The sequence below is a fragment of the Sapajus apella genome, unplaced genomic scaffold (assembly GCF_009761245.1).
Source record: "Sapajus apella isolate SASKATOON/1434 unplaced genomic scaffold, GSC_monkey_1.0 scaffold33, whole genome shotgun sequence".
Lineage (NCBI taxonomy): Eukaryota > Metazoa > Chordata > Mammalia > Primates > Cebidae > Sapajus > Sapajus apella.
In genome coordinates, this window is record NW_022436973.1 from 22192321 (window position 1) to 22214519 (window position 22199).

Here is a 22199-nt window from a genome sequence, read left to right on the forward strand (position 1 = left end):
AAATTATAGGGAAAGGCTGAAAGATATGCCTGGTAAAAAATACCATAAATGGGATTTAAAGACAAACAACTGATTAGAAGAACAGACAGACACATAAACACACATGTCCACGCATGTACACACAAGCATGCACAAAATATAGAGTTCCTGAATTTCAGTAAGAAAAAAGGCAAACATCCCAACAGAAATACAAGCAAAGGATATGAACAAGAACTATAATATACCAGTAAATATCACTAATAATTAAATAAATCAAATTAAAACAAGGTATCATTGATACCTTCCAGATTGGCAAAATTAAAAACAATGACAACTTCCAGTGTTGCTAAGAGTAAGAGAAACAGGCAGGCTCATTCTTGCCATTGGAATGAAAAATTCATGCAACTGTTATGAGGGGCCATTTGGCAGTGCTTACACATGTTGATACACCTGTTACAGGATAAAAAACTATCCCAGAAAGATATTCATGGAAAAATGCAAAGACATATGCAGTTAAAAAAAAAACAACTGAGGACAACATAAGAGTCAGATGAAAGAGGAATGGTTAAATAAATATGGTACATTATACAATGGGAAAAGTTGCTTTAAAAAAAACCAACCAGGTGAATCTCCACATGGGAAAAGTAAAACATGTAACACTGAGTAAAAAGGCAAGTTATAGAATTACATGTAAGAAGATAGCCCATTTTATAAATCAAAGAGTCAGAAAAAACACAATTTATGTGCAGTGTATACACATAGAAAAAAAATTTTGGAAATAGAAACACCAAAATATTAACAGTGGTAATTTCTAGAGAGTGGCTTGGGAAAAGTTTGAATTTTTACTTTATTTTTATATTACTTGAAGTTTACAATGAACATTAATTACTTTTGGTAGTATGTAATATCAGAATTCTTGTCTTCATGATGGTTTTCTACTTTAAAAAGTCTTAAGATTTAATCTTTTTGCTTTAAAATATTTGGATTAGTGTAGCATATTTATTATACCTTTTTATGTTGTCCTTATAAATTCTTTCCTTTGTATTCTCTACATAATTGCCATCCAATATAAATTTAATGTGAGTCATATATGTAATTTTATTTTATTTTGAGATGGAGCCTCGCTCTGTCGCCCAGACTGGATGGAGTGCAATGGCACGATCTGGGCTCACCACAACCTCTGCCTCCCAGGTTCAAGTGATTCTCCTGCCTCAGCCTCCCAAGTAGCTGGTAACAGGTACGCGCCACCGCACCCAGCTAATTTTTGTATTTTTCGTAGAGACAGGGTTTCATCATGTTGGTCAGGCTAGTCTTGAACTCCTGATGTGGTGATCCGCCCGCCGTGGCCTCCCAAAGTGCTGGAACTACAGACATGAGCTGCTGTGCCTGACTACATATGTAATTTTAAGTGTCATAGTAGTCATATTACGCAGTAGAAAGAAACAGCTTTTTCTGAACATGACATTAAAACATTATGAAATTAATTTTAAATATATATTTTTATTTAACCCGACACAGGCAAAACATCATTTCAACATGTGACCAATATATAAATTATTGAGTCATTTTACACTCTTATTTTCTACTGTCTTCAAAATCTAGTATTTTATACTTCTAAGCCATCTTAGTTTGAACACTAAATTTTCATCAAAAATGTTTGCTGTTTTTCGATTTTATAAAACATTTGAAGTAGATTCATATATCCAAGTTGTGTTGACCGTACTTACAAGTGTTTCAATGAACTGAATGTCAGTTTAATTATATTTAATTAAAATTAAGTAGGATTAAAATTCAGTTGCCTAGTCAAGAGTCACAAGCCACATGTGACTACTGACTTTCAAGTCTGTACTGACCTTGTAGCTTCTTCTTTATTACTATCTACTTTGTATTTTCATTTAATTTTTCCTCACTAAAGGCACATTTGAGTCTTTTAAACTTTGATCCTTAGTTATGCATTATATTCTACTGGGCAATCTCATTTTGTGCCAGTGCCACAGTGATCACTATAACTTGACAAAATGTTTACTATCTGGGAGGAATAGTGAGCTGTCTCACTCTAGGACCCAAATTTTTCTTGGTCATTCTTTCTTGATATGATTATGCTGTAAGTTTGAACAATTTTATTTATCAAATGAATACAAATGTGAATTTCTTTTTTGGGGGGTGAAATATAGAAACAGATTTCATTTCTTTTTTCCTTAGACATACTGAATGTCTTTATTTAAATTTAAAAAAAAATTTTATTGATTTATAATACTTGTACATATTTTGTGCCTATAGGTGATATTTTGATTCCTGTATACAATGTGTAATGATCCAGTCAGGGTAACTGGGATATCTATCACCTCAAAAATTTATCTTTTTTTGTTTATTAAGTTATTTTATTTCCCTCCAAGATTGGATGAACACAACTAGTTGCCTCTTAGTGGAGAGGTCATCACCCAGAAAATAATTAAAGACAATACAGGAGGGATCTCTCATGCTCTGGAGAACAAAATGCATAAGCAACTGAAATTTAAAAAAAAATTATAAGTGAACTTCATATCGAAAACAGCAAGTTAAGAACCTGTCAATAACTCTCTTTCCCAATCTCATCAACCCACAGGAGACAAACATGGGCTCATCAGAATGTCGATGGATCTTGACAGGAGGCCATCTGCTTCCAGCATCACTCAGGAAATAATTTCTTCTTTCATAGTAAAGAGGGGAGAAGGCCACCTACTCCACCTAATGGCTTCCTATAGGAAATACAATCCCATGATTTTCATGCCAGCATCTGCCCTTACTAATGAGAGCTGCAAGAATGTCTCTGAACAACGTAATTTTTTATATTTCTCTGGAGTCGAATAACTTTGTATTTATTATTTCTAATACTTTAGATGCTTTTGAATTTCTACAAATACAATCATGTCACAAGTAATAATTGTTTTTTCCTTTCCAATTCTCATATATTTTATTTTTCTTGTGTTACTGTACTGGTTAGAGCTGAGCACAATGCAGAGTAGAAGTGATAGTGGGTATCTCTGTCTTGTTCCCAAACTCAAACTTCTAACATTCTACCATTAAGAAAGTGGTTTGCTGTTGACGTTATATGTTGTTCCACTATCAGTGTTCAGGAAGTTTCTCTTTCTAGTTTTCTAAGAAGCTGTTTTTCAAATGAATGGATATTAAATTTTATCAAATGCTTTATCCCCTCCATTGATTAAGATGATCATGGTATTTTCTTTAATGCAATTGAAGTGAATTATACTGATTGCTTTTCTGACACTAAATCAATCTTGCAATTTCTAAAATAAATCCAATTGGGTCATGACATAGCAGCCTTTTAATATTATTGACAGATAATATTGGTTATTGATTGCTTCCCCATTAATGAGTGATACTGGCTTATAAATTCCTATCTCATAATGTTCTTGTCAGGTTGTGCTAGGTTAAAAAAAGAAACAAGGAGTGCTCCTTCTTTATCTGTTCTCCACATTTGGTTAAGATTGGTATTATTTCTCTCTTAAAAAGGTTATGTTACCAATTAAGCCACCGGGGGCCTAGAGTTTTTACTATGACAAAACTTAAATTAGTATTGTTTTAAAAATGGATATAGAACTATTCAGGCTTCTTACTACTTCTGTGTTGGTTTTGGCGAGTTGTATGTGGTTTTCTTTTAATGGTCTCATTCCATCTGTTTCATTTTCAAATTTATTCACATGAAGTTGTTCATAAAATACCCTTCTGGAGGAAAAAAACATCTGCGAGGTTTGGAAGAATGCCCCCCTTTTTATACCTTCTCTCTTTTTTCCTTGGTTAATCTTGCCAGGAGTTTGTCAATATTATTCTTACCCTTTTCAAAGATCCAATTCACAGTTTTTAAGATCCTTTCTGGCTGGGCGTCGTGGCTTATGCCGGTAATCCCAGCACTTTGGGAGGCTGAGGCGGGTGGATTGCAAGGTTAGGAGTTTGAGACCAGCCTGACCAACACGGTGAATCCCGGTCTCTACTAAAAATATAAAAATTAGCCAGGCAAGGTGGTGAGTGCCTGTAATCCCAGCTACTTGGGAGGGAGGTCGAGGCAGGAGAATTGCTTGAACCCGGGAGGCTGAGGCTGCAGTGAACCAAGATCACATCACTGCACTTCAGCCTGGGCAACTGACAGAGACTCAGTCTCAAAATAATAATAATAATGATAATTTATATGCATTTCAAAAATAGCAAATGCAATGTATGGTTTGAGAAGTCAGGTAAACGGTACATTTGGAGAAGAGGCAGGGTTGTGAGTGAGGGAAAAACACAAGACTAAAGAGTACTGGTAATATTAACTCTTGTTCTGAGTGAACAAGAGAATGGAACAGGTGGAGTGAGACCATTAGAAGAAAACTATACACAACTTGCCAAAACTGGTACAAAAGAAATAAGAAGCCTGAAATGTTCTGGGTGAACAAGAGATAACATTACCAATACTCTAGAAGTGTTCAATTTGTGATAATTCACTGGGCTACACACTTAGGATTTGCAAATGTTTCTGTAACTTTATATTACATTTAAATATACTTTTTAAGAGAGAAAACAGATCCAATATTAAGAGTGGAAATTATGACAGTACTTGTCTTCTCAATATTATAGTAGATGTCAGAAGAAATAGTACAATGTCTTCTCAATTCTAATGGAAAATGATTTGGAACCTAGAATTCTCTAGTCAGATTTTTTTTTTTTTTTTTTTTTTTTTTTGAGACAGGGTCTCACTCTGTCACCCAGGATGGAGTGCAGTGGTGCAATCTCTGCTCACTGCAACCTCTGCCTCCTAGGCTCAAGGCATTCTCCTGCTTCAGTCTGATGATTAGCTGGGACTACAGGCATGTGCCACCACATCGAGCTACTTTGTATTTTTTTTTGTAGAGACAGGGTTTTGCCATGTTGCCCAGGCTGGCTTGAACTCCTGAGCTAAAGTGATCCACCCACTTCGGCCTCCCAAAGTGCTAGAAATACAGGTGTGAGCCACAGCACCTGGCCCCAGACATTCAATCAAATTATAAAGATAAAATAAACATATTTTCAGTCAGGAGAGCTCATAGAAAAGTTACCTCCCAGGTACCTTCTCATACATCTGGAGAACGTGCTTCAGTAAAAAGAGGGGACAGATAGGAAGATGAAGACATGGAACCTGGAAACAGAGACTTCAATATAGGAGGAAGGCAAAGGCCTCAGAATAACAAGTGTGCCTGGGGGGCAGGAGGTGGGAGGGCTCTAGGGTGGACAACTCCAAGAGAAACTCAACAAGAGAGCACCTGCTTGTGTGTGACCATAGTGAGATTTCTTAGTTCAGTCACAGTACAGTGGTATTTTATTTTATTTTTTACTGTTCTAAAGGTACGTCGGCAAGAGTATAGTGATCAATCAGGGGTAGGCACACAGAAAAATCAAACAATTAAAAAACCAAACATGGCAAATACTACATTTAGGATAAGCAAAGAACGATCCTTCTACCCAAAAAATCTGGTAGTGTAGTCACTGTTCAATGCAGTTGTGAATAAGAATTTTACAGCTGGCCAGTCGTGGTGGCTCTCGCCTGTAATCCCAGCGCTTTGGGAGGCTGAGGCAGGCAGATCATGAGGTCAAGAGTTTGAGACCAGCCTGGACAATATGGTGAAACCCCGTCTCTATTAAAAATACAAAAATTAGCTGGACATGGTGGTGGCCTGTAATCCCAGCTACTTGGGAAGCTGAGGCAGGAGAATCGCTTGAAACTGGAAGGCGGAGGTTGCAGTGAGCTGAGATTATGCTACTGCACTCCAGCCTGGGCGAAAGAGTAAAACTCCATCTCAAAAAAAAAAAGAGAGAAATAGAGAGTTTTATGATTATAACGTAAATAGTAAATAGGGATCATTGATTTAGCCCTATATTGTGATATAACGGTATTAAATGAAAGAGAAGAAGAGACTTTTGTATGTTTTTGTGGTGTGAGGGCAGATGCTAGGACAGGACATGTAACACAGTATATCCTCATCTTCTACAGTAGGACTTCAAAAAAGAACTCAAGAACAAAAGAAAAACCAAGTGTAAACACAGAGAAGTAAAAAACTAAAACAATTTAAACTGAGGGGATATGAGGGTGGGAAGGTGCAAGGCAGGCTATTGCTGGCTTTCTGTTTTAAAAACTGCAGCACTTTTTTGTCTTTTTCAATTATTTATATATAGTATTTTCATAAAGATAAAAATTAAATTAAGAAAAAAACTATGGAAATAAAAGAGAAAATCCCAGGGAACTAACAAATCAATTTCAGCTTTAAAACTCAGGATAATCACCAGGCTCAGCTCTTGAACAAGAATAAGCATATATATAGCTCACATCAGTAAGCATTATTAATTAAATGTTGTTTTAGTCCCCAATTCTCCCCATATGAAGAGCCAAATTATCTACAGGATACATGCAAAAATTAATACAGGATACATGCAAAGCCCCCACCACCCCCTGCAAGCCAGAACATACAAACCAGGTGTTTTCACTTTATCATGCTAGATTGAGTTTATATTATTGTAACTGACTTTATATTATTGTTCCTAACTTTTCAGGAACACATATAAAGTAAACTTGATCTGTGGTGGAAACACAGGATTATTCTTCTATCTTTTAGGAGCTGATACTCTATTAATGGATCTAGCTCCTAAATCAAAAGAACAGAGAGAGTCTGTATAAGCAAAATTACCTGAAGAAAGTCACGAAGAATTGTACTAGGTCCATAAAATTGCTGTGCTGCGAGAAGGCAATCTGTGACAGAAAAACAGATAGTGTGATTATGCAGGTTATGAAACCACCACAGATTCAGGCTTCTCATTTCAAGACTTAAGCTGAAAACAGAGTTTACGTTTTAAAGAAATTAATGAAACCCCTTCAGTTTTCTTGTTTAGTTGCCAGCCCCATGGCAATACTCTGAGGCTTTAGCACAGCCTCCTGCAGCTCCCTCTGAGCTTCACATCAGCCCTGAGGTTCTCTCCATCTGACCCCGGAGACCCTCGCAGGCCTCCATGAAGCCTGGCGCTCCCTCCCTGCACCTCCACCCACACACAAAGCTCTTCTTGTCTGCCTCAGTACTGATTCATGGCTCTGCCTCCAGGTGGGCACACCCATTTTGTGCTCTTCATTCTGTCAACATTTATGCACTCAGTGTGTACTGACTGCAAGATACTGTCCTTTTAACAAAAAATTGTGCCTCATGTTTTGCCACATTGAACATCATCTGACAATATGTCATCAGTTAGAACTTAAATAATTTTATTATCAATTAACAGTTTTCATACCAAGAATATAAAAACACAACATATTTCATCAACTCTTAATTAACACTGGGTGAAAGAGGCATTATTCTGTGTATTATTTAGGAAAAACACTTTAACTACAACAAAATGATTTTTAAGTCACTGACCATAAGATGCATCATGATTTCAGGGATATTAGCACAGGAAAAAATGCATACCTCCGAATTAATTAAATATGATAATTGTGTCTTTACTATGACCTACAATATACGTGGTACTAGCCAGACGCTGTGGTGCATTGCCTGCTATTTTTTTTTCTTGAGACAGAGTCTCGCTCTGTCACCAGGCACCAGGCTGAAGTGCGGTGGTGCAATCTGGGCTCACTGCAACCTCTACCTCCCAGATTCAAGCAATTCTCCTGCCTCAGCCTCCCAAGTAGCTGGGACTACAGGTGCGCGCCACCACACCCAGCTAATTTTTGTATTTTAGTAGAGACAGGGTTTTACTACATTGGCCAGGATGGTCTCGATCTCTTGACCTCGTGATCGGCCCGCCTCGGCCTCCTAAAGTGCTGAGATTAGCCACCACCCCCGGCCATTGCTTGCTTTTTTTAGGGAACTCAGCCCTCTTTGGAGAGACAATGGTATTACAAACGAAACAATTACTGACCAAGTGACAATGCCAGTACAGGCAATTCACACAACAAGCACAGAAGGTAAATGACTAGCATCTGCTTTTTTTTTTTTTGAGACGGAGTTTCACTCATGTTACCCAGGCTGGAGTGCAATGGCACGATCTCGGCTCACCGCAACCTCCGCCTCCTGGGTTCAGGCAATTCTCCTGCCTCAGCCTCCTGAGTAGCTGGGATTACAGGCATGCGCCACCATGCCCAGCTAATTTTTTGTATTTTTAGTAGAGACGGGGTTTCACCGTGCTGACCAGGATGGTCTCGATCTCTTGACCTCGTGATCCACCCGCCTCGGCCTCCCAAAGTGCTGGGATTATAGGCTTGAGCCACTGCGCCCGGCCTAGCATCTGCTTTATTAGTCCCACCCCCAACCCCTTGCACTGTTTTTACAGCCAGACTCACAGGGGCCAGAAAAGAGACTTCTACTGTTTGCTTTTTTGATGGCCCTATTTTCTTTTTGACATTCCATAAATAAATAAAGTTCCAACACTATTCAGGCCATAAAATATTATGGGGCTTAGAATCTGAATTTTTTGTGTCCTCCCTGTGGCCACCATTTATAATCAGAAATATAAAGTCACATAATTTCATATAGTAAAGAGAAACCCACTTTCTTTTCTTTTCCTTCTTTTATCACAATAGCCAGTCCCACCTCCTTGAGAGAAGGAAAGCTGCAGAATATGACCCATGGTCCTCACATAAAAGTTTAAAATAAGATTGGAGGACAATTATATAAACAAAATCATCTTGGAGAATGAAGAATCCAAGTTATAACACATAAAGAGAGAGAAGGAAACAGACCAGAATCCACCCCAACCCTGTCTGGATTTCAATCTTTTAAACCGTAAGTGTGCCCTCGGTGTTTACACTTAAAGAATCTATGAGATACTTTCACTCACTGCTAGATGCCAAAAACCATTGGATGCTAAGGGCACTGTCTGAGGACCTATCTGGTGTCATGTGCTCTGTGCCACACAGCACTCCTCAGGGCAGCCCCCGCCTTCCCCCACACTGGATGCCAACCATTAGCCTGACTTCTTGCTGAAGCAGGATCACTCTATGTTCGTGTCCAAATTATAATCATAAAGAACCTCATATAAAACAGCTGTCAGTATGGCTGGTACCCAAGACTCTAAAGGGGTCCTCTTATGTTGAATCTTCATCATCTAAGTTTCCGTAGTTACAAGACTGTCTGAGGAAGCCAAAGTTCTAACATGAAAATGTTTATGAATGCACTGACCACTTAGAAATATCTAACACTGCTGATTACCCCACGCACTGTTGTCAGTCTTTGTTGGTCAATCTTTGACTGATAAGGTGCCAAACTTATTGTTCAAACTGAACACTTCTGAAAATGAAGGGGAGTACTGTTAAACATTACCCAGTAATTTTAATTACTGGGTAATTAAAAGTTACTCAATGTAAAAAGCATAACCTTGATAAGAAGCATAAATTGGGCTGTCCCTACTCCCAGACTCCCAGACAATGCAAACCAACTGTAAAATCAGTCTTGCAAAAGATAAGATTTTAGTGGAAGTGCTGTTAGAGAACTGCTCATACAAAACCACTGACAAAGGAAGACTTGGCAGATTTAGCCCTTCAGTTATCAACTGAAGAAGGGATTAAGGATGAAGGTATAGGAAGTGCTTCGTAATACTCTGAATGGGATTAAGAGAGGACCTTGGGGAAACTGAGACATTTCCTGAGACTGTTGCTTTTTAAATCCTGCTGTGAAGTCAAGTCTCAAGTGATGGACTCCATGATGGAGTCCATGATGGAGCTATCACGCCTCTGGGCACCATGTGCATGACTGAAGCCATACCCCCTTCTCTTTATCTTGCTCTATTTAATTCATAGCCCGTATCTGTACACGTAGTTACGGAAATAAGATCTGTGAGAACTGAGGACAGAGATTTCCCCTATTCCCACTGACTATACATCTCCAGTGCCTAAAGCAGCGACTAATACATTAATTGGCACTTAATAAAGATCTGCTGAATAAATGATTATGTTAAATAATGATCTCTCTCACAGAACTCAGTAAGATCTGATTGACTTCCTTTTTTCTTTTATGAACTTGGCTCATGAAGCAGGACCATATCTGCTTCATGATTGTAACTGTAATTTAAATTTTGTTAACTCTAAAAGTATTTTCCCATACTTTCTGGTTTCATTTTTAAAGATAATATCCCAAATCTTTCTTTCATGATTTATTCTGAAAATGGTGAAATGGATTTGGGGACCTTTCTGATACTGAAGATAAAGAAGATTTCCTATATAAAAATCTATTTTAATACAAAGAAGAAATTCTATTTTATAAATAAAACTCATAATGCCATTCTTCTCTATTTCCAAACAGTAGACACCATACTCTACACTCCAAGAAACCTAGAATTCAGGTTCTGCTACTTCTACAACCTAATTCCAACTCCACTTTCATCAGTATGTCTAAGGTGTATCTACCCCATGGGCCCTCTGGATCTGTTTATAAATTCTGAAAAACTCTAACTCAGAAGCTCAGTGAGGCCTAGGGTCTGGGGTAAGATATTACGGACCTGCACTTCCCCAACCACTAAATGCTGCACTTCAGCCAAAAGTGCTTCTGTCACTGTACTACTGTACCACTGTACCTGACAGCAGATGGTCACCAGAGAGCCTCTCTGCCTGTGTGCATGGGGGTCGTCCCATTCCTTCCTGACTTAGCACATCACTGTCTCCCTTTTTCAGCACCCCCAACCCCACTAGAAACTGGCAGGCTCTCCTCTACGCTCTGTCAGGACGGATCTGCTTCCTTCTCAGGGTGTGTGATAATCACAGTCTACATAGGGGTGGCCAATCTTTTGGCTTCCCTAGGCCACACTGGAAGAAGAATTATCTTCGGCCACACATAAAATACGCTAACAAACGATAGTGCTGATGAGCTGGAAAAAAAAAATGCAAAAAAACCCTCATGTTTTAAGAAAGTTTATGAATTGTGTTGGGCTGTATTCAAAGCTGTCCCGGGCTGCATGTGGCCCGTGGGCTGTGGGTTGGACAAACCTGGTCTACCATATACCATGGCTGTCTACAGACAGACATCCTGGAGAAAAGGATTCCTGCATTCCTCTATGAAGATACCAATTCCTAACTTAAATTACTGTTGTACCTCCCATACAAGAGCAGATACACTTTCGTATTCTAAGAACTAGGCCGTGGCTCTCAAACTCCCAGCTTACAACAAAGTCAGAATCCCAGGCCCTATCCCTATCTCTGTATCTTTAAGCTCCTCAAGTGATTCTGATGCTAGTCTCCATAGGCCAAACTTCAGGAAACTCTGAAGTAAGAAATTATTTAAAAATCAGGCTGGACACAGTGGCTTACGCCTGTAATCCCAGAACTTTGGGAGGCTGAGGTGGGTAGATCACTTGAGGCCAGGAGTTCGAGACCAGCCTGGCCAACATGGCAAAACCCCGTTTCTACTAAAAATACAAAAATTAGTTGGGTGTGGTGGCATGCGCCTGTAATCCCAGCTACTCGGGAGGCTGAGGCACAAAAATTGCTCAAACCCAGGAGGCGGAGAGGTTGCAGTAAGCCAAGATCGCACCACTGGACTCCAGCTTGGGCGACAGAGCGAGACTGTCGCAAAACAACAACAACAACAACAACAAAAACTCCTCCTCTGTTCCTTTCCCTAGATAATTTATTTAGTATTTCAGGTACTGCATTGAAAAAAAAAAATCCTCGCCTTTACTTGAAAGGTTAAAGCCCCATAGTTTGTTTGACTCTTCTGGGGGAGTGAGAGGGAGATGGGGAAGGATAAGGGTAGAGGAAGAGAGGACAGTGCTTTGAAACAGAAGGAAAGGCAGGGCTTAAACCTGGAGGCAGGGAAACAGGGAATGAGGGGAGGTTTCACATTCTGAAAGTGCCTGGGAATATGTCCTGGTGGCAGGTTAGGGAGGCTTTGGAGCTTCATGTCCAAGCCTGTGCCACATGAGAGTGAGGATGCTTCCCTCAAGAGTGAGGGGCCAGGGAATTGGACACAGCAGTCAGCGACTGAAGATCAGACCAGGGGTTCTTCCCCAATCTCTGAGCTCAGTTCAGCCCTAAGGTTTCTATATGTCCCTGAGAGAAGGGATGGGGTCTCTGCCAAAACAGAGGCTGAGAATAAATTTCTAATCAAGTACGGTGGGTAGAACCTGAGTCCAAGATTACTATTCTATTATAACACACTCATTAACAATTTTGAATTCATTAGAGAACTATGTACTTAGCTGAAATATGAAAAGGTACCGAAAGGCTAGTCATGAAAAGCAACATTCCCTGCTCCTCCTCTGCTCTTCTGAAGGTTTCTCTCCAGGGCCACCACCTTTAACTAGGTTACTTTTCAGTTCTTCTGGGAGCTGCCTTTTTATCATTAATGTTTTTATTGTTATTTCCTGATCTATCCATTTCAGGCATCACTTTAACCAACTTCTTACTGAAACAGAAGGTGATTTTCGTCATCAGACCCACCCCAGTATATATATCACTGGTCTTAGTGCCTCTGTTAGTTCCTCTGCCGTTATCCTGAGGGTGACAGTGATGGAAATATGCCACCACAGACAGGAAATAGACATAACTCTCTGGGATATGGGGACACGACGTGCCTGTGACCCACACACAGCTGCAGGATCAGGAGACAGTGCAGCCATAGCCCACTGAAGGGCAGCTTCCCAGGCCCCACAGGGAGGAGCCTTCAGACCCTGATGCACCTGTGCACTGGAGTGAAGGCAGGAGGCTTGCTGGGAAGCTCTGTTTTCCATTTTCACCAAGGTGGGTGGGTGGGTGAGCTGAGGTGAGGGAGAGGCAGTTTTGCCCCGACTCCTGAGTGTTCTAGAGACTGCCCACCGGTAACTGGTAAAAGCTCCGTACAATGCTGTGTGCTTCCCGTAAAGGCGAACAGAACTTCAGCTCCAGGTTGCACTATGCTGCAGGCCTGCCCAGCAGAGGCATGCTCTTGTAGCTGTCTTTAGGAGGCCTAACCATGTACTCATACCTTTATTTCTTCTTCTACCACCTGTATTATTTTTTTCACAGTGTAGTTTTTTTTCTTTTTTAGTAGAGATGGAGTCTCACTATATTGCCCAGGCTGATCTCTGGGTTCAAGTGATCCTTGTATCTCAGGCTCTCAAAGTGCTAGGATTGCAGGCATGAGCCACTACGTCTGGCCTCTTTTTCATTTTGGAAAATCTTAAATTTTTAAAAAAGTAGAAACGGCACTATAATGAACCTCATGTGCTCATCATCCTGCTTTAGTAAATTGACCAGCTCATGGTCAGCCTTGTTTCATCTGCACTCCACTTACTTTCCCCACAACCATATTATTTTGAAGCAAATCCTAGACCTCCAATCATTTCCCTCTTAACTATTTCAATATAGACAGCAGCTCTGAACTTTCTTCTTTGTAAAATTTGGGTGTTTATGTCCTCAGCCCTCTCTTTTCTTCTACCTCCTAAATCTCTGGACAAAATTCCAACTGAGAACAATCCACTCCTCTAACTCCACACTGCGTAGACTGAGATAACAAATTCTTGATTGCCAACTTCAGCCAGCCCACAGCACTGGTCAGCAATTGTTCTGACAATATCAGAAAAAGGTGTCGGCTCCTCTGAAAGTTGCTATGGGATGTGTGTCATCAGATGGTCCCCTTCCCTGGGTTTCTACACAAGAATTCCACCTGGACTCCCCGACAGGCCTGGCTCATTCCAATCCAGACTCCCAACTGCTGCCAGTGGGGTCTTTCTAAACATTGATCTTTGGTTACTTCTCAGCTTAAAAAACCTCAACGACTCCCAGTTACGTCAGGACTCCAGGCCCTCCCCACTCTCCAGCTCCTTGCTCACAGCACTGTCACCAGCTCTACTAAACTCCTGGAAGTTCCTGAAAGGGCTGGTCATTCCCTTTCCCCACCACAAACACCCCTTTCCCCCTCTCCATGCTCCGTAGGCCTCAGCTCTGGTGTGGTCGATCCTAAGTTGGACTCAGGTGACACAGGGCACTCCCCTCCCCTCTCGTGGCTCCCAAGAATGCATTGGCACACTTCTGACACTAAGCTTCTGATGAAGGCGCCTGCTGTCCACTCACAGCTGCTGCTCTGGGCCAGAAAGTCTGCTGGCTGAGTGAGTTTTAAAGAAGTCTAGTGGGTTCCTGGCTCTGGAGATCCAGGAGAGAGGTCTGCTAGAAACGAAGATTTATCCATCCAGCCACAGGCAGTGTTCCCAGATGGTGTGGATGAGATTACCCAAGGAAAAAGAGTCTAGATGAAACCCAAGGGAACAATAGCATTAAAGAGCTGAGAAGTGACAACCAAAGCCAAAGCTGAAAAGCAGGAGAGAGGACTTTCGAGTAGAAGGAATAATTCATTTTTCTTTATGATGAAACCTACAAGGCTGTACAAACACTGTAGTTTGAAATGAAGACAGACACGTGCTTTAAGTACAGTTTAATTCTCTCTCTCTTTTTTCTTTTTTTTTGGAGACAGAGTTTTGCTCTGTTGCCCAGGCTGGAGTACAGTGGTGCAATCTTGGCTCACTGCAACATCTGCTACCTGGGTTCAAGTGATTCTCATGTCTCAGCCTTGCGAGTAGCTGGGACTACAGGAACACACCACCACACTCAACTAATTTTTTTGTATTTTAGTAGAGGCAGGGTTTTATCATGTTGCCCAGGCTGGTCTCAAACTCCTGAGCTAAAGTGATCTGCCTGCCTCGGCCTCCCTAAGTCCTAGAATTACAGCATGACTTTATAATTCTTAAAACTCTTAAGATACAGATAACTGGGAGGCCGAGGCGGGTGGATCACGAGGTCAAGAGATCGAGACCATCCTGGTCAACATGGTGAAACCCCATCTCTACTAAAAATACAAAACATTAGCTGGGCATGGTGGTGCATGCCTGTAATCCCAGCTACTCAGGAGGTTGAGGCAGGAGAATTGCCTGAACCCGGGAGGTGGAGGTTGCGGTTAGCCGAGATCGGGCCATTGCACTCCAGCCTGGGTAACAAGAGTGAAACTCCGTCAAAAAAAAAAAAAAGGTACAGATAACTAACACCAGCAGCTATGGATATACATTGTTATTATATAATAAATATAAACATTAAAAGTATATCTGACACTATTCATAACAGCCAAAGAGTGAAAACCATCCAAGTATCCATCGATAGAAAAATGGATAAACAAAGTGTGGTATACACATATAAGGAATATTGTTCAGCTATAACAAGGAATAAATACTGAAACATACTAAACTTGGGTAAACCTTGAAAACATTATGCTAAGTGACAGCACAGCATGTGACTCAATTTATATAAAATGTCCAGAATACGCAAATCCATGGAGACAGGAAATACAGACTGAGGGTTGCCAGAAGAGGGAGGAATGGAGAGTGACTGCTAGGGGGCTTCTTCTGGAAGTGATGAAAATATTCTAAAACTCACTGTGGTGATGATGGGTGGCTGCACAATTCTGTGAATATACTGAAAACTAATGAACTGTGTACTTTAAATGCGTGAACTGTATGGTGTGTAAATTATGTCTCAATAAAGCTGTTATAAGAAAAATAGCATATCCAAGTGAACAAAAGTTTTACACATCCCTCTCTCAGTACAGCAATCCTGTTAGCACCCATAAACAGAACTCTAAAATCTAAATGAATGCCCAGTTCTCCATACCAATTCTGTGCTGCCTCTACTTGTGAACACTGGCCTCTTATGTAGAACAGTAAATGAAACACCCAGCATGCAGACAACTTCTATATTAGTTCCACATTACAGTAACAAGCTCTGTTGCAGAGTCAGGAACAAGCCAGAGCCTCACCACTCCACCTGCCCACCACACAATACACACCATCTGCTCAGCCATCTTCTATCTTGAACACCTAGCCCCCTAAACTATGGACACAGCTGAAGCCAGCTGAGCCCCCGCTTACTGGGAAGAACAACTAGGATAGCTTTCAGAAAGCAGGGGCAGAGGGAAGGGTGCTCACCCACAGGAACAACCGATCAGAAAACAGGCACAACCAGCCCCAACACACCTGCCACCCTCCTAGAAACAGGACTTTTCAGTCTGTGGGTTTTGTTTGTTCTCTCTTTTTTTTTTTTAAGTTAACATTCTTGGAGTATATTATTTGTTTTTTAACTGCATCTACAAAGGTTTTTATAGTCAGTTTTAAATTCCCTCAGCAGTTATAGGTTTTGATCTGTTCCTAATTATGGAAAAGAATCCTGGGATTGGTTCGGAGTGAAGAAACTTGAGTTTAGTATTACCATTTTTAGAGCCCCAATTCTTACACAAATTTCCGAGTAGAGAATCAGATTTCCTCAGTTATTTTGCTTTAAAAAATGAGAATCAAAAGCAAAATGGCTTTGCCTGCATTGAAAACCATACTGAAATTTAACTGAATGGCCTACACTGCACTATTTAGACATTTCCCTATTCTAAATAAGTCTCTCCATTTTTACTGAATTTGCACAGTTGCTAAATGTGTGTATTTAAGAGCCATGCTACACACCTAGAAAAGCTAAGGCTCTAGCAAGAAGGAAACATGCAGCCCTTGTTGAGAACACCAAGCATTTACCCCGAAAGACACCAGCTCAGTCCTCCACATAGCGCACAGCCAGAAACGGTCCCCAGTGCAGACAGAACCAGTGTCAACCAGGCTCTCATGCGAGGACAATGAGAACACATGATGACATAGGTCTAGTCACAGTGAATAGTGCAGTCATTTGCACCAAACAGCAATAAGACATGTTTGCAACAGAACTTACCTGCGTTTTCAAGGAGAGCTTGGCAAATTAAATTGTGAGTATGCCATCATTTATTTTCACAAGTGCTCCTAAATGCAGTGTTCATAAGTGGATCTTAATTTAAGTTAGTGATCCAGCTCAGATAAGGAGCACCAAAAAATCAGGAAGAAAATCAACATCTCCCTTGATTCTAAAACTAAAAATTATTACTTCTTAGAAGTAAGTATGGGGAAGTGCTCCCTCTAGAAGGAAAGCTCTAAAACCATTTCAGTGACTTTCAGAGGGTGGAGCAATAGAGAACTAGGAGGAAAAAAACTAGCTTTGGCAACAAGCACAGCTATCTCCAGCACAAAAGCTTGCTTATATGCACAGACTGAGAAGTGTCCGCAGTGTAAGTCAAGATTTTCACTATGAATCTTAAAAGTACTAATCATTTGTCAGCTATAAGCAACAAAGCATGATGTTCAGTTAGATTCAGAATATGGAGAGGTATGGCAGTACAAAAACAATCTCAACCTAAAATGAGTCAATAAATTTTATTTAGTAAAACCCTAATCAAGTGTTTTACATGAAGATAACCTAACAAATATATATCATCTACATTTAATAGGGTCAGGAGATGTTGCCAAACTGAAATTATACTGACTAGAGCCTAGAGCTCAACCTCTTTCGGATCAGAGAAACAACCGAAACCCCTGCAAGCCCCACTCCAAATGCAGCCTATGGCAGGGAGAATTCTAATAACCGCAAGATTTCCACCTCCTGTATCTTTCCTCCTCCTGTGTGGGTGGGCCTGGCCTAACCAGATAAGCTCCTTTAAAAGAGGGTCTGGTGAAACTCCGTCTCTACTAAAAATACAAAAAATTAGCTGGGCATGGTGGCGCGTGCCTGTAATCCTAGCTACTCAGGAGGCTGAGGCAGGAGAATTGCCTGAACCCAGGAGGCAGAGGTTGCAGTGAGCCGAGATCGAGGCGGAGGTTGCAGTGAGCCGAGATCGCGCCACTGCACTCCAGCCTGGGTAACAAGAGTGAAACTCCGTCTCAAAGAAAAAGAAAAAAGAGGGTCTAGAGATCAGAGTCCTAAGAAGTCAGAGAAATTTGAAGCTTCAGAATACATATTCAGTATGTGTATAGGTATACGAGATCTAAAATTTTCAAGTGCTATATAAATGCAATCATGCAGTATATAAATTTCTAAGATTTTCTTTTTCAATCAGCAAAATTTGCTTGTGATTTATCAAAATTGTTGTGTTTCTGTATATTAATACTTCATTTCTTTTTGTTGCTGGGGATTATGCCATGGTGTGTACATAGCATCATTTATTTAACCATTCATTTGTTGAGGAATATTTGGCTTATTTCCAGTTTTGGGCTATTATAAGTAAAGCTGTTAAATATTGCTGTTAAGGGCCATAAACCCGGTTGTACAGGTGTTTGTGACAAAACACTGGTTTTCATATCTCTAGGATAAATGGCCAGGAATGCGATTGCTGGGTTAAACCGTAAGTATAACATTAGTTTTTTAAGAATCAGACAAACTATTTTCCAGAGTGACTATACCATCTTGTATTCAATGTATGAGTTGCAGAATACAAAATCAACACACAAAAATCAGAAGCATTTCTATACAACAACAACAAACTAGCAGAAGAAATCAAGAAAGCAATCCCATTCATGATAGATTTTTTTTTTAAAACCTCTAAAAACAACCCTAGGAATAAATTTAATCAAGGAAGTGAAAGCCCTCTCTACAAGAAAACTATAAAACACTGATGTAAGAAATTGAAGCAGTCACACAAAAAAATGGGAAGAGACACCATGTTTGTGGACTGAAAGAATTAATATTGTGAAAACAATACACTCCCAAAAGCTATCTACTGATTCAATGTAATCTCTACACCAATGACATTCTTCACGGAAATAGAAAAAAAAATCCTAAAATTTGTATGGAACCACAGAAGACCCCAAATAACAAAAGCATTTTTTTTTCCCTTTTTTGAGACAGAGTCTCGCTCTGTTTGCCCAGGGTGGAGTGCAGTGGTGCAATCTCTGCAACCTCTGCCTCTCAAGTTCAAAAGATTCTCCTGCCTCAGCCTCCCAAGCAGCTGGGATTATAGGAACCCACCACTGCACCCAGCTAATTTTTGTATTTTTATTAGAGAAGGGGTTTTGCCATGTTGGCCAGGCTGGTCTCGAACTCCTGACCTCAGGTGATCCACCTGCCTTGGCCTCCCAAAGTGCTGGGATTATAGGTGTGAGCCAATAGGCCCGGCCCACCAAAGCATTTCTGAGCAAAAAGAACAAAACTGGAGGCATCATATCACCTTACTTCAAAATATACTATAAAGCTATAGTACCCACAACAGCATGATACTGGCATAAAAACAGATACACAGACCAGTGGAACAAAATTAAGAACTCAGAAATAAATCCACATATTCATAGCCAACTGGTTTTCAATAATGGAGTCAAGAATGTTCAGTGGGGAAATGATAGGTTCTTCAATAAATGGTGCAGGGAAAACTGTATATCCATGTGCAGAAAAATAAAACTAGACCCCTCTCTCTCACCATATACAAAAATCAAATTTAAATGGATTAAAGACTTACATGTAAGACCTAAAACCATAAACTACTAGAAGAAAACACTGGGAAAATCCTTCATGACACTGGTCTGAGCAACGATGTTTTGTGTAAGCTCTCAAAAGCATAGGCAACAAAAGCAAAAACAGACAAACGGGATTATATCAAGCCAAAAAGCTCTACGAAGCAAAGGAAACAAGAGAGTGAAGAGACAGCTTATCGAAGGGGAGAAAATATTTGGAAACTATTCATCCAACAAGGGATTAACCAGAATACATCAGGAATTCAAACAACTCAACAGAAAAAAATTAGATTTAACAATGGGCAAATGATCTGAATAGACATTTCTCAAAAGAAGACATAGAAATGGCCAACAGGCATATGAAAAAAGTCTCAACTTCAGTAATCATCAGGCACATGCAAATCAGAACCATAATGAGAAATCATCTCATCCCAGTTAAAATGGCCATTATTCAACAGACACAATAACACATGCTGGTGAGGACATGGAGAAAGAAGATGCAAGTTCACTGCTAGTGGGAATGTAAATTAGTACGGCCACTATGGAAGACAGTATGAAGGTTCCTCAAAATAGATCCACCATGTGATCCAGCAATCCCACTGCTGCGTATATATTCAAAAGAATGAAAATCAGTATACTGAAGAGATACTGCATGCTCTGAATGTTTATTGTAGCACTATTCACAACAGTGAAGACACAGAATCAACCTACTTGTCCATCAACAAATGGACAAATAAAATGTGGTATACATTATATAATGAAATATTATTCAGCCATAAAAAGAATAAAATTGTGTCATTTGCAGCAACATGAATGGAACTGGCGGTCATTATGTTAAGTGAAACAAGCCAGGCACAGAAAGACATGTATGTTTTCTTACTCATATGTGAGAGCTAAAAAAACTGATCTTGTACGGGTAGAGCATATAATGGTGGTTACCAGCAGCTGGGGAGTAGGGGAGATCGAGAGAGATTAATTAATGGGTATGAAACTATAGTTAGAAGGAATATGTTCCAGTGTTCAATGGCACAATAGTCATCATAACTATAGTTAGCAATAATTTATTCACTATTTCAAAGTAGTAGAAGATGTGAAATGTACTCAACACAAAGAAATGATAAATGTTTGATGTGAAGGATATCCTAATGACCCTTATTTGATAATTATACCTTTTATACATGTATGAAAATATCTCATGTACCTCATAAATATGCACAATTATGTATCAATTTAAAAAATAAAATTAAAAAATATATTAAAAACATGATATAAATACCTAGAAAAGTGACTCAAACAGAGGAAATTCAAAACATTTTATAACTATTAAAGAAGCTGAATTAGCAGCTAAAAATATCTCCACAAATAAGACACTAGGATCAAATGATTTTACAGGAGAGAACTACCAAGTACTTGAGGTTCAGTTAACTATAATCTTACACCTTCTCCAGAGATGAGAAAGAGAAAAAACTCCTTAAACTATAATTATTAAAGATTAGTTTAACATAACATCAAAACCATAACAAGGAAAGGGAAAATTATCAGACATTCTTACTCATGAAATAGATACAAAATTCTAACCAAAATATTAGCAAACTGAATCCAACACTGTGTAAAGTAAGGAAATAATATGTCATGCCCAAGTTGGGTTTATCCCAGGAATGCAAATGATCTTCAGGTCCTGGCTTGTGTGACAGGGTAAATGGTGGTGCTGTTCACCGAAAGAGGAAGCATGGAAGTCTGGGGCTAAGGTCACAAGAAGGAATATGCACCGAGTGCAGGGAGCTTTGATTATCCAGGTAGGGCTGTCCAGGCAGCAACTGCCAGTGCTGATCTGGAGGCAGCACTGAGAATCAACAGAATAGACGTGGTACTACAGGTCCCACATGCAGAAAACTGTGGAGTGAAGAGAGAAAAGGACCAGGTCTAAATCCTAGACAAGTCCAGTGTTTAAGGAAGAGGATTCCCTAAAAAGACTGGCCAGAGAACAAGGGAAAGAAAAATCCAGAAGACAAGAAAGATGATGACTCAAAGCCATGCAATGAGAGAAGGGGACTGAAGAATTCCCTCTCTGGGGCCCACTATGACAGGATGGTTTCAGGATGTGGTGAGGGAAGAGGCCAGACCACTGTGAGCATATGTGTAATAGACAACAGGAAACAGGAATAGGAAGTGTGTCTGATGCTTACAAGACTGACTGAGGAGGGACGCAGGAGTTATGCAAGGGCAAAGGGAGATGCTGATGACAGGATTAACAAATCTTAGACCATGGAGACAGGAAAAGGAGAGAGGGTGGTGAGAAAAAGTACAACATAGTTTTTGTCATCCATATTTCCAGAATGGAAAGATAAACTCTTCTTTAGTTACAGTCCCAAGGCATCCTAATTGGTCAGTGATGACTTGCTTTTTTTTAATTAATTTTTTATTTTAAGTTCAGGGGTACATGTACAGGATGTACAGGTTACATATGTAAACATGTGCCATAGTGGTTTGCTACACACATCATCTCATCACCTAGGTATCAAGCCCAGCATCCATTAGCTATTATTCCTGATGTGCTCCCTCCTCCCCATAACCCTCCAATAGGCCCCAGTGTGTACTGTTCCCCACCATGTGTCCACATGTTCTCATCATTCAGCTCCCGCTTATAAGTGAGAACATGTGGTACCTGGTTTTCTGTCCCTGCATTAGTTTGCTGAGGATAATGGCCTCCAGCTCCACCCATGTCCCTGCAAAGGACATGATCTCATTCCTTTTTATGAGTGCATAGTATTCCATGGTGTATATGTACCACATTTTCTTTATCCAGTTGATCATTGATGGGCATTTAGGTTGGTTCCATGTCTTTGCTATTGTGAATACTGCTGCAATGAACATACATGTATGTGTATCTTTATAACAGAATGATTTGTATTCTTTTGGATATA

General features: G+C 40.0%; 1 protein-coding gene across 4 annotated transcripts in view; it reads right to left on the minus strand.

The window, feature by feature from the left end:
- ATRN (attractin) overlaps positions 1 to 22199 on the minus strand; it is a 157518-nt gene that overhangs the window by 21363 nt on the left and 113956 nt on the right. Inside the window, exons 25-26 of one of the 4 annotated variants that reach the window (XM_032295557.1) lie at positions 6675 to 6736; positions 2198 to 2717 (exon numbers count right to left, since the gene is read on the minus strand). In XM_032295557.1, the coding sequence (XP_032151448.1) occupies positions 2672 to 2717; positions 6675 to 6736 (108 nt within the window). In that variant the 3' untranslated portion in view covers positions 2198 to 2671. The other 3 variants (XM_032295556.1, XM_032295558.1, XM_032295555.1) reach the window with 3 other exon arrangements.